Source organism: Kogia breviceps, chromosome 2 (genome assembly GCF_026419965.1).
Source record: "Kogia breviceps isolate mKogBre1 chromosome 2, mKogBre1 haplotype 1, whole genome shotgun sequence".
NCBI classification, from domain to species: Eukaryota; Metazoa; Chordata; class Mammalia; order Artiodactyla; family Physeteridae; genus Kogia; species Kogia breviceps.
Genome location: NC_081311.1, coordinates 147253186 through 147269457, shown reverse-complemented (window position 1 = coordinate 147269457; position 16272 = coordinate 147253186). Strand labels below are relative to the sequence as shown.

At 43.2% G+C, this 16272-nt stretch overlaps 1 protein-coding gene across 1 annotated transcript in view; it reads left to right on the top strand.

Annotated features, from left to right (window-relative positions):
• The window catches only part of TTN (titin), a 283596-nt gene extending 267995 nt beyond the window's left edge, over positions 1-15601 (top strand). Inside the window, exons 304-317 of the mRNA XM_067026386.1 lie at positions 263-565; positions 1124-1426; positions 1528-2112; positions 2241-2546; positions 2661-2960; positions 3601-4176; positions 4289-4594; positions 4967-5560; positions 5681-11340; positions 11469-11625; positions 12358-13049; positions 13146-13299; positions 13835-14137; positions 14275-15601. Coding sequence (XP_066882487.1) covers positions 263-565; positions 1124-1426; positions 1528-2112; positions 2241-2546; positions 2661-2960; positions 3601-4176; positions 4289-4594; positions 4967-5560; positions 5681-11340; positions 11469-11625; positions 12358-13049; positions 13146-13299; positions 13835-14137; positions 14275-14573 — 10538 coding nt within the window. The 3' untranslated portion in view covers positions 14574-15601. The remainder of the gene's footprint in view (positions 1-262; positions 566-1123; positions 1427-1527; positions 2113-2240; positions 2547-2660; positions 2961-3600; positions 4177-4288; positions 4595-4966; positions 5561-5680; positions 11341-11468; positions 11626-12357; positions 13050-13145; positions 13300-13834; positions 14138-14274) is intronic.
• Positions 15602-16272: the final 671 nt, after the last annotated feature.

Below are 16272 nucleotides of genomic sequence, written 5' to 3'. Positions count from 1 at the left end.
AGGACGGATGGAAGGAAAGGGGGGAGGAGGACTGGCTGTTACAGTGAGAAACAGTACAGAATACATGCTTAATAAGTGTTTAGAAACTTGAAGACAATGAGGAACAGCAAGAAAAGTACAAAAATGAAAACATGAGAAAAACAGTTGCAAGAGTCTTATATGTACCATTTTAAGATGGTATATACAAGACACACTTATACAAATGTATGGATCTTCAATTTATTCATGGTGCCATGTTGTGTTTACCTCTGTCTTGCTGCAGATATTCCTGGACCTCCAGAAACATTAGAGATATTTGATGTCTCACGTGAGGGCATGACACTTACTTGGTACCCACCAGAAGATGACGGTGGCTCCCAAGTGACTGGATATATCGTGGAGCGCAAAGAAGTGAGAGCAGATCGATGGGTCCGTGTAAATAAAGTACCAGTGACGATGACACGGTACCGTTCCACTGGCCTTACTGAAGGCTTAGAATATGAACACCGTGTCACAGCCATTAACGTGAGAGGAACTGGAAAACCAAGCCGTCCTTCCAAACCCACCATTGCCATGGATCCAATTGGTAAATACCTTTTGTATAAGTTTATCGAGGTATAATTTAATGTGGTAACAGTCACCCTTCTAAAATATAGAATTCTGTAAGTTTTGTATAACCACCACCACAATCAAAATATAGAATATTTCCAACAGCTCAAAAAGTTCAGTGTGTCCTCTGTCATCAGTCCCCTCCCCACTCCAACCCCGGGCAACTTTGGGCAAATAACTTTTTCTTCTCTTGAGTCTATTTCTCCCTCTTTAAAATGGAACTCACAATACACACCCTATATCACAGTTAAAATTTTAAAGCAAGTTAATATTTCTGGAAGCACTTTAAAAACTGATGGTAAATGTAACATAGTATTGGTGATTATAAACAAAGCACAAATAAGACAAAGGAAAAACCAAGAGCTTTAAGTAATGTTAACTGATTAAAATGAATTAAATATTTACAAAATGAAAAAATATTATAATGTTATAGTCCATGTTTCCACAACTCACTGAAATTGTTAGGTGGCGCATTTGATTTTTCAACTTTGCAGCAACTTTAACAAGTATGTTGTTGTCTTATTCTTATTCCCAGCTCCTCCAGGAAAGCCACAAAACCCAAGAGTTACTGATACAACAAGGACATCAGTCTCCCTGGCCTGGAGTGTTCCAGAAGATGAAGGAGGATCTAAAGTCACGGGCTACTTGATCGAAATGCAAAAAGTTGATCAATATGAATGGACCAAATGCAACACCACCCCAACCAAGATTCGGGAGTATACTCTCACACACCTACCTCAGGGTGCTGAATACAGATTCCGTGTCCTAGCTTGTAACGCTGGTGGACCTGGGGAGCCTGCTGAGGTACCAGGAACAGTCAAAGTCACGGAAATGCTTGGTAAGACATACGATCATTTACTTTCTGCTGTAATTGCCTTAAGACTTACTTCCTACACCCGCCTCCCAAAATGCTAATTGTAACCCTACCTTTCTTCCCAGAATATCCTGACTATGAACTTGATGAAAGATACCAGGAAGGTATCTTTGTAAGACAAGGTGGGGTCATCAGACTTACCATACCAATCAAAGGAAAACCATTCCCAATATGTAAATGGACCAAGGAAGGCCAAGATATTAGTAAGCGTGCCATGATTGCAACCTCTGAAACTCACACTGAGCTTGTAATCAAAGAAGCAGACAGGGATGATTCTGGCACTTACGACCTGGTTCTGGAAAACAAATGTGGCAAGAAGGCTGTCTACATCAAGGTCAGGGTGATAGGAAGTCCCAACACTCCAGAAGGGCCACTTGAATATGACGACATACAAGCTCGCTCTGTAAGGGTCAGTTGGAGACCCCCTGCCGATGATGGTGGTGCTGACATCTTAGGCTACATCCTCGAGAGACGAGAAGTGCCTAAAGCCGCCTGGTACACCATCGACTCCAGAGTCCGAGGCACATCTCTGGTCGTAAAAGGCCTCAAAGAAAATGTGGAGTACCATTTCCGTGTTTCAGCAGAAAACCAGTTTGGAGTAAGCAAACCCTTGAAATCTGAGGAACCAGTCATACCAAAAACACCACTGAGTAAGTGCTCTTCCAACCATAACACTGTAAAAATCCTCTCAGTGCTCTTTTGTTTCGAAAGGAAAGCCACCAGCTTACAAGAGTTGGAACTGCACTCTAACACAAGTGTTTTCCACTTACATTCCTAGACCCTCCCGAGCCTCCAAGCAATCCGCCAGAAGTACTAGATGTGACCAAGAGTTCCGTCAGCCTGTCCTGGTCCCGGCCCAGAGACGATGGTGGTTCTCGGGTCACAGGCTACTACATTGAACGCAAGGAGACATCAACTGACAAGTGGGTCAGACACAACAAGACTCAGATCACCACCACAATGTACACCATCACCGGGCTTGTTCCCGACGCGGAATATCAGTTCCGCATCATCGCGCAGAATGACGTTGGCCTAAGTGAGACCAGCCCTGCTTCTGAACCGGTTGTTTGCAAAGATCCATTTGGTAAGGAAGAGTTTCCAAAGGGGTTAGAATCAGAGAGGCAAACCATCTTTGCTCTTTTTCTTTTATTTCAGCAGGAAAGCTGATTTCGTTTTAAACTGTTTTCAAATATTTCAGATAAACCAAGCCAACCTGGAGAACTCGAGATTCTTTCAATATCCAAAGACAGCGTCACTCTACAGTGGGAGAAACCTGAATGCGATGGTGGCAAAGAAATCCTTGGATACTGGGTTGAATATAGACAATCTGGAGACAGTGCCTGGAAGAAGAGCAATAAGGACCGCATCAAGGACAGGCAATTCACAATAGGGGGTTTGCTGGAAGCTACAGAGTATGAATTCAGGGTTTTCGCTGAGAATGAGACAGGGCTGAGCAGACCTCGAAGAACCGCTATGTCTGTAAAGACGAAACTAACATGTAAGTAGCCGTTAGTTCTCTGCTTATGGTTTACAAACAGAGCAACATGTTAAGGCTTATTCTTCCTCTGGACTAAGTAGATCTCCAGAAAGCTTTACTGGAGAGCAAGTGTTTGGAAGGAAATCACTCACTGTGACATATGCACACACAGGGAATAGTTGATGCATTCTAGAGGAAGTCATTCCAAGCACATAACCTCAGCAGTGAACTGTTAGGTGCAGTGAACTGATTCCTAAAGCAATTTCTCCCTTGAATACAATGGTTTTGTTTTTTTTTTTATAATACTCCTAGTAAGACTTGAAGGGTCAACAGATGTACCCCATTTCAGTGAACCTAAGTAACGGCAAATCTACCGATTTATAGAGAACTAATATTTCCCCCAAACCCTATACATTGTTAATGCCTCCCAATCATAAAGAGTCAGGCTACATAATAATATGATGATATGCTCATTGAATCTCTACTTTCCAGATGATCCTCCAGTCACTGTGAAGCCTTTTTAAGAATTAGACTCATGTAAATAATGGTGTCTAATAAGGTATTAGTCAATAGGATGAATTCATTCCTGATATACAAGGACAGAGGATTATAGATTCAGTAGTAACAATAATGTATTAATGTTATCTTTCATACCCTTCAGCTGGAGAGGCCCCAGGAGTACGCAAAGAAATGAAGGATGTCACCACCAAACTGGGTGAAGCTGCCCAACTCTCATGCCAGATTGTGGGAAGGCCTCTACCAGACATTAAATGGTACCGATTCGGTAAAGAGCTGATACAAAGCCGCAAGTACAAAATGTCTTCAGATGGACGCACGCATACTCTAACAGTAATGACCGAGGAACAAGAAGATGAAGGCATTTATACCTGCGTAGCTACCAATGAGGTTGGAGAAGTAGAATCCAGTAGCAAGCTTCTCCTGCAAGCAATGCCACAATTCCATCCCGGTTACCCACTGAAAGAGAAGTATTACGGTGCTGTGGGATCAACGCTTCGACTTCACGTTACATACATTGGCCGTCCAGTACCTGCCATCGCTTGGTTCCACGGCCAGAAGCTTTTGCAAAACTCAGAAAACATTGCTATTGAAAATACTGAGCAGTATACTCATCTCGTCCTGAAGAATATCCAACGTAAGACTCACGCTGGGAAATACAAAGTTCAGCTCAGCAATGTTCTTGGAACGGTGGATACCATCCTTGATGTGGAAATACAAGGTATTTTATTTTCATTTTCAGTGGGGGTTTTTTTGTTGTTTTTAAAGAAAAAAGAAAAATATCTTGGGAGACACACTACAGAAACCACTCCAATTGTATTTTCTCCCAACAGATAAACCAGACAAACCCACAGGACCAATTGTGATTGAAACTCTATTGAAGAACTCTGTGGTGATCAGCTGGAAACCACCTGCAGATGACGGAGGCTCCTGGATCACCAATTATGTGGTAGAGAAATGTGAGGCCAAGGAAGGGGCTGAATGGCAATTGGTGTCTTCAGCCATCTCAGTGACAACCTGTAGAATTGTGAACCTAACAGAAAATGCTGGGTATTACTTCCGGGTGTCAGCTCAGAACACGTTTGGCATCAGTGACCCTCTAGAAGTCTCCTCAGTTGTGATCATTAAGAGTCCATTTGGTGAGTACAACCTCTACAGTCTTCCTATGGCAAAATTCCATCTGTATGTAAAACTTTTTTTTTTTTTAACAGAAATAACTTTTGAAAGGAGATAGCAAAGATTCAGCTAAAGTACAAGTGCCTTTTATCTCACTTAAATTGAATTTTTGCTTATCTAAAAGGGCACATGTATCCCCTTCCCCTTTTTCTCTGAAAAGGAACTTTGTGTTTTGGTAAGTTTCTAAGCATAAAGTAACCTATTTCATTTTTCTGGATTAGTTATTCTTAATCGAACTTTGGGTTCATAACATTTTATTTTTTTTTAAAGTAAGCTCTTCATAAAGCTGTTTGTTTCACCCCATGCGTCAAATGCCTTTTGTTTGTTTTAAACAGAAAAGCCAGGTACTCCTGGCAAACCAACTATTGCTGCTGTCACAAAAGATTCTTGTGTTGTGGCCTGGAAGCCACCTGCCAGTGATGGAGGTGCAAAGATTAGAAATTACTACCTTGAGAAACGTGAGAAGAAGCAGAACAAGTGGATTGCTGTGACAACAGATGAAATTCGAGAAACCGTCTTTTCGGTGCAAAACCTTATTGAAGGTCTTGAATATGAGTTCCGTGTGAAATGTGAAAACCTAGGTGGGGAAAGCGAATGGAGTGAAATATCAGAACCTATCACTCCCAAATCTGATGTCCCAATTCAGGCACCACACTTTAAAGAGGAACTGAGAAATCTAAATGTCAGATATCACAGCAATGCTACTTTGGTCTGCAAAGTGACTGGTCATCCAAAACCAATTGTGAAATGGTACAGACAAGGCAAAGAAATCATCGCAGATGGATTAAAGTACAGGATTCAAGAATTTAAGGGTGGCTACCACCAGCTCATCATTGCAAGCGTCACAGATGATGATGCCACAGTTTACCAAGTCAGAGCTACCAACCAAGGAGGGTCTGTGTCTGGCACTGCCTCTTTGGAAGTAGAAGGTAAAAACAAATCAGCAAACATCATTTTGGTGCTAGATTACATATTATTAATTGGGGGGTGCTCTTAAATAGTGTTGGGTATTGCTAAATTATATTCTTCCTTCTTTTATTCTCATGCAGTTCCAGCCAAGATACACTTGCCTAAAAATCTTGAAGGCATGGGAGCAGTCCATGCTCTCCGAGGTGAGGTAATCAGTATCAAGATCCCATTCAGTGGCAAACCAGACCCAGTGATCACCTGGCAGAAAGGACAAGATCTCATCAATAACAATGGCCACTACCAAGTTATTGTCACAAGATCTTTCACATCACTTGTTTTCCCCAATGGAGTGGAGAGAAAAGATGCTGGTTTCTATGTGGTCTGTGCTAAAAACAGGTTTGGAATTGATCAGAAGACAGTTGAACTGGACGTGGCCGATGTTCCCGACCCACCCAGAGGAGTCAAAGTTAGTGACGTCTCACGAGATTCTGTCAACTTAACATGGACTGAGCCAGCTTCTGATGGTGGCAGCAAAATCACCAACTACATTGTTGAAAAATGTGCGACCACTGCAGAAAGATGGATCCGCGTAGGACAGGCCCGAGAAACACACTATACCGTGATCAACTTATTTGGAAAAACAAGTTACCAGTTCCGTATAATAGCGGAAAATAAATTTGGCCTGAGCAAGCCTTCTGAGCCTTCAGAACCAACCATAACCAAAGAAGATAAGACCAGAGCTATGAACTATGATGAAGAGGTTGATGAAACCAGGGAAGTTTCTATGACCAAAGCATCTCACTCTTCAACCAAGGAACTCTATGAGAAATATATGATTGCTGAAGATCTTGGGCGTGGTCAGTTTGGAATTGTCCACCGTTGTGTTGAAACATCCTCAAAGAAGACATACATGGCCAAATTTGTTAAAGTCAAAGGGACTGATCAGGTTTTGGTAAAGAAAGAAATTTCCATTCTAAACATCGCTAGGCACCGAAATATCTTATACCTCCATGAATCATTTGAAAGCATGGAAGAATTAGTTATGGTCTTTGAGTTCATATCAGGACTTGACATATTTGAACGCATTAACACAAGTGCTTTTGAACTTAATGAGAGAGAAATTGTAAGCTATGTTCGCCAGGTCTGCGAAGCACTTGAGTTCTTACACAGTCATAATATTGGACACTTTGACATTAGACCAGAAAATATCATTTACCTAACAAGAAGGAGCTCCACCATTAAAATCATAGAATTCGGTCAGGCCCGTCAGCTGAAGCCAGGGGACAACTTTAGGCTTCTGTTCACTGCCCCTGAATACTATGCACCTGAAGTCCACCAGCATGATGTTGTCAGCACAGCCACAGACATGTGGTCACTCGGAACACTGGTGTATGTGCTGTTGAGTGGTATCAATCCATTCCTGGCCGAAACTAACCAACAGGTAATTGAGAACATCATGAATGCTGAATATACCTTTGATGAAGAAGCATTCCAAGAGATCAGCCTTGAAGCCATGGACTTTGTTGACCGGCTGTTAGTGAAAGAGAGGAAATCTCGCATGACAGCATCTGAGGCTCTCCAGCACCCGTGGCTGAAGCAGAAGATAGAAAGAGTCAGTACTAAAGTGATCAGGACATTGAAACACCGACGTTACTACCACACCCTGATCAAGAAAGACCTCAACTTGGTTGTGTCTGCAGCCAGGATCTCCTGTGGTGGTGCAATTCGATCTCAGAAGGGAGCGAGCGTTGCTAAAGTTAAAGTGGCATCCATTGAAATCGGCCCAGTTTCTGGGCAGATAATGCATGCAGTCGTCGATGAAGGAGGATATGTCAAATACGTATGCAAAATTGAAAATTACGATCAGTCTACCCAAGTGACTTGGTACTTTGGTGTCAGACAGCTGGAGAACAGTGAGAAGTATGAAATCACCTATGACGATGGAGTGGCCACCATGTATGTCAAAGACATTACCAAATTCGATGACGGTACCTACAGATGCAAAGTAGTCAATGACTACGGGGAAGACAGTTCTTACGCAGAGCTGTTTGTTAAAGGTGTGAGAGAAGTTTACGACTATTACTGCCGTAGAACCATAAAGAAAATTAAGCGCAGAACAGATACCATGAGACTCCTGGAAAGGCCACCAGAATTCACGCTGCCTCTCTATAACAGGACAGTTTATGTGGGTGAAAATGTCCGGTTTGGAGTAACTATAACTGTCCACCCAGAGCCTCGAGTAACATGGTATAAATCAGGTCAGAAAATCAAACCAGGTGATGATGATAGGAAGTACACATTTGAGTCCGACAAGGGCCTTTACCAATTAACAATCAACAGTGTAACTACAGATGATGCTGCCGAATACACTGTTGTCGCAAGAAACAAATACGGTGAAGACAGCTGCAAAGCAAAGCTGACTGTGACCCCACACCCACCTCCGACAGGTACGACCCTAAGACCCATGTTCAAACGACTACTGGCAAACGCAGAATGCCAAGAAGGCCAAAGTGTCTGCTTTGAGATCAGGGTGTCTGGCATCCCCCCGCCAACATTAAAATGGGAGAAAGACGGTCGGCCACTGTCCCTCGGGCCTAACATTGAAATTATCCACGAAGGCTTGGATTATTATGCTCTTCATATCAGGGATACTTTGCCTGAAGACACGGGTTACTATAGAGTCACAGCCACAAACACTGCTGGATCCACCAGCTGCCAGGCCCACCTACAAGTGGAACGCCTGAGGTATGTCAAACGGGAGTTCAAGACTAAGGAGGAGCGCGAACGACACGTACAGAGGCAAATTGACAAGACACTAAGAATGGCTGAAATTCTTTCCGGAACTGAGACTGTGCCACTGACACAGGTCGCCCAGGAGGCACTGAGAGAAGCTGCCATCCTTTACAAACCAGCCGTCAGCACCAAGACTGTAAAAGGGGAATACCGACTTGAGACGGAAGAAAAGAAGGAGGAGAGAAAACTCCGCATGCCTTACGAAGTACCAGAGCCACGCAAGTACAAACCGGACGCCATAGAAGAAGACCAACGCATTAAGCAGTTCGTGCCCATGTCTGACATGAAATGGTACAAAAAGATACGCGATCAATTTGAAATGCCTGGTAAGATGGACAGAGTTGTACAGAAAAGACCCAAGCGCATCCGCCTTTCAAGATGGGAGCAGTTCTACGTGATGCCTCTTCCACGCATCACTGACCAATACAGACCCAAGTGGAGGATTCCCAAACTGTCCCAAGATGACCTTGAAATGGTGAGACCAGCCCGCCAGCGTACACCTTCTCCTGATTATTACTTTTATTACAGACCCAGGAGACGTTCTCTCGGTGACATCTCGGATGAAGAATTACTCTTGCCCGTTGACGACTACCTGGCAATGAAGAGAACAGAGGAAGAGAGGCTGCGTCTTGAAGAAGAGCTGGAACTGGGTTTTTCAGCCTCACCCCCAAGCCGGAGCCCTCCACGTTTTGAGCTTTCGAGTCTGCGTTACCCTTCCCCACGAGCTCACGTCAAGGTGGAGGAAGCAAGAAAAGACTTCAGATACTCAACGTATCACATCCCAACGAAGGCGGAGACCAGCATGAGTTACGCAGAGCTGCGGGAGCGGCACGCCCGCGCCTCCCACAGGCAGCCCAGGCAGCGGCAGAGGATCATGGCCGAGAGAGAGGACCAAGAGCTGCTGCGTCCAGTCACCACCACCCAGCGCCTCTCGGAATACAAAAGTGAGCTGGACCACATGGCGAAGGAAGAAAAATCTAGAAAGAAATCAAGACGCCAGAGGGAAGTGACTGAAATAACGGAAATTGAAGAAGAATATGAGATCTCCAAACACGCTCAGAGAGACACTTCCTCCTCGGTGTCCAGGCTGCTGAGACGCCGGCGCTCCCTGTCTCCGACCTACATCGAGTTGATGAGGCCAGTGTCCGAGCTGATCCGACCGCGGCCACAACCAGCTGAGGAATATGAATATGAAGATGACGTAGAAAGGAGGTCTCCTACCCCAGAGAGGACTCGCCCACGTTCCCCCAGCCCTGTGTCTAGTGAGCGTTCACTGTCAAGATTTGAGAGGTCAGCAAGATTTGATATCTTTTCCAGGTACGAGTCCATGAAAGCTGCTTTAAAAACTCAGAAGACATCAGAAAGGAAGTATGAGGTTTTGAGTCAGCAGCCTTTTACGCTGGACCACATGCCTCGAATCACACTGAGGATGCGCTCCCACAGGGTACCATGCGGCCAAAATACACGTTTTATCTTAAATGTTCAGTCTAAGCCAACTGCCGAAGTCAAATGGTACCACAACGGTGTAGAACTCCAAGAGAGCAGTAAGATTCATTACACCAACACCAGTGGGGTCCTGACCCTGGAAATTCTGGACTGTCATATTGATGACAGCGGAACATACCGTGCAGTGTGCACCAACTACAAAGGTGAGGCTTCTGACTATGCAACCTTGGATGTCACGGGAGGGGATTACACCACCTATGCTTCCCAGCGCAGAGACGAAGAGGTCCCCCGATCTGTTTTCCCTGAGCTGACGAGAACAGAGGCATATGCAGTTTCATCATTTAAGAAAACATCTGAGATGGAAGCTTCCTCTTCCGTCAGGGAAATGAAATCACAGATGACAGAGACAAGGGAAAGTCTCTCATCATATGAACACCATGCATCTGCAGAAATGAAAAGTGCTGCAGTCGAAGAAAAGTCGCTGGAAGAAAAATCCACACACAGGAAAATCAAGACGACTTTGGCAGCAAGAATTCTCACGAAGCCAAGGTCCATAACGGTGTATGAAGGCGACTCTACAAGGTTTTCTTGCGATACAGATGGTGAGCCGGTACCAACTGTGACATGGCTGCGTAGGGGACAAGTCATAAGCACTTCCGCCCGCCACCAAGTGACCACCACAAAGTACAAATCAACCTTTGAGATCTCTTCAGTCCAGGCTTCAGATGAGGGCAGCTACAGCGTGGTGGTAGAGAACAGCGAAGGGAAGCAAGAGGCACAGTTTACTCTGACCATTCAAAAGGCCAGGGTTACTGAAAAGGCTCTGACATCACCACCGAAAGTCAAATCCCCAGAGCCTCGGGTAAAATCCCCAGAAGGAGTCAAGTCTCCAAAACAAGTGAAATCCCCAGAACCGGTAACTTCTCACCCAAAAGCTGTATCACCCACAGAGATAAAACCCACACCAACAGAAAAGGCTCAGAGGCTGCCAGTCACTGCCCCACCCAAGATAATTCAGTCCTTGAAAGCAGAAGCTTCTAAAGATATAGCAAAGCTGACCTGTGTGGTCGAAAGTACTGTATTGTGTGCAAAAGAGGTCGCCTGGTATAAAGATGGTAAGAAACTGAAGGAAAATGGGCATTTCCAGTTTCATTATTCGGCAGATGGTACATATGAGCTCAAGATCCATAACCTCACTGAATCTGATTGTGGAGAATATGTTTGTGAGATTTCTGGTGAAGGTGGAACTTCCAAAACTAACTTCCAATTTGTGGGACAAGCCTTTAAGAATATCCATGAGGAAGTTTCAAGCATATCAGAAACCAAGAAAGCAGCTCCGAAAACTGCTGAGTCAACAGAAACCAAGAAAGCAGCTCCCAAAACTGCTGAGCCAAAAGAAACCAAGAAAACTGAACCAAAAGCTCCTGAACCAGTTTCCACAAAACCAGTAATTGTTACTGGGCTGCAGGATACAACTGCTTCTTCAGACAGTGTCACTAAATTTGCAGTTAAAGCTACTGGAGAACCCCAGCCGACTGTCATCTGGACAAAGGATGGAAAGGTAACCAGTTCTTAAATGACCCTTAATCTTATCTTCTAAAAAAACTAACCTCTTCCCTCTTCCCCATCTCCCAAAGAAAGTTTAAAATTCAAGCACTTTTTAAAACTCAAATCACGTGCATTCTACAGGCTATAACACAAGGAGGTAAATATAAACTCTCTGAAGACAAAGGAGGATTCTTCCTAGAAATTCATAAGACTGATACTTCTGACGGTGGACTTTATACTTGCACAATAACAAATTCAGCTGGATCTGTGTCCTCTAGCTGCAAATTAACAGTAAAAGGTAGGTTGGCTTTTATTCTTACCAATAATTTTCAGAAAACAATATGAAGGAAGCATTTCTAAACACTATTCCTTACACACACAGTATTAAAATAAAACTGTTTTACCAAGTTACAGAATACCATTTGTACACAAATGTACAAATACACATATTTGAAGTTAGCATATACTTTTATATTTATTAAGTGTCTAATTGTATGTGGTGTTATATAAGATTCCATAGAGATTATATAAGATTCCTGCTCCCAGGAACATTTAAGAATAAAGTCAGGTGATTATACAAAATGGCACTTCTTCCCTAAAACTTCACTCTTGCTAATTTTCCAAAGCAATGGAAAGTTAATGAAAGAATTGTATCAGTTTTCCCAATTAAAATTAGTTTGCTTTCATCTCAGTCTTCTAAAACATAATTCAATTGTTTTAATTACTCAAAATCTCCTAAATCCACCCATCTCCTAAATCCTTTAACTATTCTTTTCAAAACTTTTTTCCCCTTAAGTCATAAAAATCATTCTTCTGTTTAGTTTAGATTAAATAATCATTACACTGATCTCCGAAGTCGTGCATGACAACTTTCCAAGATTGGGACTGAGAGAGAGAGTTAGGTATTACCTACACTGCATGCGTTAAGTCAATATTTTTTCTTTGTATATTATTCACCTACAGAATCCACAAGAGAAGAGGGTGGGGCCTCTTTCCAATTCAGTTTGCCTTATAGAGCTTTCTTTTTCAGCTGTAAAAGACACTGAGATACAGAAAGTATCTACACAAAAGACTTCCAAAAGCACATCCCAGAAGAAGGAAGCTGTCCAAGAGGAAATTTCCAAAGAAGCCCTAATTTCTGAAGAAATCAAGATGTCAGAGGTGAAATCTCCAGAGAAGCTGGCCCTCAAGGAGGAAGCTTCAACAACTCTGATTTCCGAAAAAGTCAAGAAATCAGAAGCGACCTCCCTGGAAAAATCCATTGTCCATGAGGAAATCACTAAAACATCACAGGCATCAGAAGAAATCAGAACTCATGCCGAGATTAAAGCATATTCTACTCAGATGAGTATACCTGATGGTCAGAAAGTGACTTTAAAAGCCAACATTGCTGGTGCCACTGATGTGAAATGGGTATTGAATGGGGTAGAGCTCAGTAACTCTGAGGAGTACAGATATGGCGTCTCAGGCAGCGACCAAACGCTCACCATCAAGCAGGCTGGTCACAAAGATGAAGGGATCCTCACCTGCATTGGCAAAACCAGCCAAGGAATCATCAAGTGTCAGTATGATCTGACCCTGAGCAAAGAACTCTCAGATGCTCCAGCCTTCATCTCCCAGCCCAGATCTCAAAATGTTAACGAAGGACAAAATGTTCTCTTTTCTTGTGAAATCAGTGGTGAGCCATCGCCTGAAATCGAATGGTTTAAAAACAACCTGCCAGTAAGTTGAGTTATGAATATATTACTGAAGAAAACTTTAAATACTCCATCTACTCCTGAAGAGCTCAAAGAAACCCTTTTTTTCTCTTCTTTTTAGATTTCTGTTTCTTCAAATATCAGCGTAAGTCGCTCCAGAAATGTATATTCTCTTGAAATCCGAAATGCCTCAGTAAGTGACAGTGGGAAATACACAATTAAGGCCAAAAATTTCCAAGGCCAATGTTCAGCTACTGCTTCTTTAACGGTCCTCCGTGAGTATATCTTTACCATTTTCCTTACTTGCTCAAGGCCGTTATCTGAGTTTTTTTGTTTGTTTTTTGCTTTTGTCCTCTGAGCCCAGCAAACTCTCTGGAGCCTCATTAAGTTCCATGTGTAAGAGACACAGGCCTCCTGTGTGAATTCATGCTTAACGGTCAACGTTTCTTTACAGCGAGACAGAAACATGGATAAGTTAACTTTCAAAGCAAAGCTACCAACTGTCCTACTACATGTATTTTTAGAATGCACAATATAAAAATTATTTTCTGTATGACTAATCATTTTTCTCCTAGTGATTCTAGCACCTGCATGTAATGTAATGATAGAAATATAAGGATTCGTTTCTGGGAGACACTGAGCTAGCTCTTGACAACTGTATGTATGAATTTGCTTATGCTTCCACAGCAAATTGTTTGGGTTGTGTTTCTGTGTATGTGTCTAAGTGTTCCATTTCTGTAAGTCAGTGTCAGATGTCACCAATTAACCAGATGTCATTCGTGTTCACTGTGTATCTGCTATGCTCCACAGCTCTAGTTGAAGAACCTCCCAGAGAGGTAGTATTGAGGACAAGTGGTGACACGAGCTTGCAAGGAAGCTTCTCATCTCAGTCAGTCCAAATGTCTGCCTCTAAGCAGGAGGCCTCCTTCAGCAGTTTCAGCAGCAGCAGTGCTAGCAGCATGACCGAAATGAAATTTGCAAGCATGTCTGCCCAAAGCATGTCCTCCATGCAACAGTCCTTTGTAGAAATGAGTTCCAGCAGTTTTATGGGAAAATCTAGTATGACACAACTGGAAAGTTCAACTAGTAGGATGCTTAAAGCAGGCCTAAGAGGTGAGCAATCAAGTTACTGGTAGAGGTAGACAAGCCTAGTAGCATGGTAGAGTCCTTAGTACACACAATTCAGTAGAAAGCAAATTGTTATATTTTCAGTGATCCTAAAACTTTTTTTCTGTTGTTGTTCCATAAAGGAATTCCACCTAAAATTGAAGCTCTTCCATCTGACATCAGCATTGATGAGGGCAAAGTTTTAACAGTAGCCTGTGCTTTTACGGGTGAGCCTACCCCGGAAATAACATGGTCCCATGGTGGAAGAAAAATTCAAAATCAAGAACAGCAAGGGAGATTCCATATTGAAAACACAGATGACCTGACAACTATGATCATCATGGACGTACAGAAACAAGATGGTGGACTTTATACCCTGGGCTTAGAGAATGAATTTGGATCTGACTCTGCTACTGTGAATATAAATATTCGATCCATTTAAGAGGGCCTGTGCTCTCATATTCAGACATTCTTAACCTTTCCTGAACGATTCACATAGACTAATCTTTCTGATCTGTAAATACTTGTTAAAAAAAAATGTAGTTTTGTATCAACCTAAATGAGTCGAAATTCAAAAATATGCATTTCAATCTTTTCTTAATTGTTGACCTAAGAAGATTATACATTTTCTAGTGACATGTACATACTGTATATAGCCGAATTAACGGTTATAAAGTTTTGTACCATTTATTTTATGACATTTTACAATGTAACTGTTGAAACTAACTGTTGGTAGGAGAAAGTTTCTTATGGAACGAATACCCTGATCAACACTTAATCAATCTTTGTGCCTCAACATAATGTTGATGTCTAAGTATGCCTCAGTGGGTCGAGAAATTCCCCATTGAAGATGTCCTATCCACCGACATGATGCTGTGCACGTCACCTGATATGTGCACCAATACTTACTGAATCAGAAATGTAAGGCATTGGTGATGTTTGCATTTACCCTCCTGTAAGCAACACTTCAACGTTTTACATTTTCTCTGATGATGTCACACTCAAAATGATCATGACTTAAATATTACCAGAGCAAAGTGCAACGGCCAACACTTTGTTCGCTCATTTCACACTGTCTCTGACCATAGAGAGTGCCTGGGTAGCTTGGAAAAGCAACATCACCTGGCCATCCCCTCATTTAACCAAGCTGTTCATGCGTTCCTATGCCAGAGCAGTGCCACCTCTTGGAGGTCCCGGGGTGCAGCCAACGCCTTCGTGTGGTAGCTCTAAATTTAAATTACACCAGAGAAACCGGGGCAACTAAGCAATGAGCCACAGCAAAAAATAAAGAACAACAACAACAAAATAAAGCTGTCGTTAAATTAAAAACAACAAAATATTACTAACTGCCCAAAATATCAATTTGATGTAGTTCTTTTCATGCAGGTTTAAATTCAATTGTTAGTTATAATTGTTGGACCTCCTTGAGATAGTAACAACAAAATAAAGCAAGCTATCTGCACCTCAAAATTTGTGATTGGTTGTTTTCTGTAAAATTCTGGGGTTGGGGAGGTATGTGCCTTTGCAAATCACAGAAATGATCATAGATAAGAAAAAGCGAGGGGAGCGAGAAGATGGCGGAAGAGTAAGACGCGGGGATCACTCTTCCTCCTCACAGATACATCAGAAATACATCTACACGTGGAACTTCTCCTATAGAACACCCACCGAACGCTGACAGAAGACCTCAGACCTCAGACCTCAGGCAAGAAACCCCCCCCACGTACCTTGTTAGGGCAAAAGAAAAAAGAATAAACAGAGACAAAAGAATAGGGACGGGACCTGCACCAGTGGGAGGGAGCCGAGAGGGAGGAAAGGTTCCCGCACACTAGAAGCCCCTTCGCGGGCGGAGACTGCGGGTGGCGGAGGGGGAAGCTTCAGAGCCGCGGAGGAGACCACAGCCAACAGGGTGCGGAGGGCAAAGCGGAGAGATTCCCGCACGGAGGATCGGTGCAGATCAGCACTCACCAGCCCGAGAGGCTTGTCTGCTCATCCGCCGCGGCGGGCGGGGCTGGGAACTGAGCCTCGGGCGGATCCCAGGGAAAGGTCTGGAGTTGGCAGAGCGAAAACAGCCTGAAGGGGTTAGCGCACCACGGCGGGCCGGGAGGGAGTTCGGGAGAAGTCTGGAGCTGCCGAAGAGG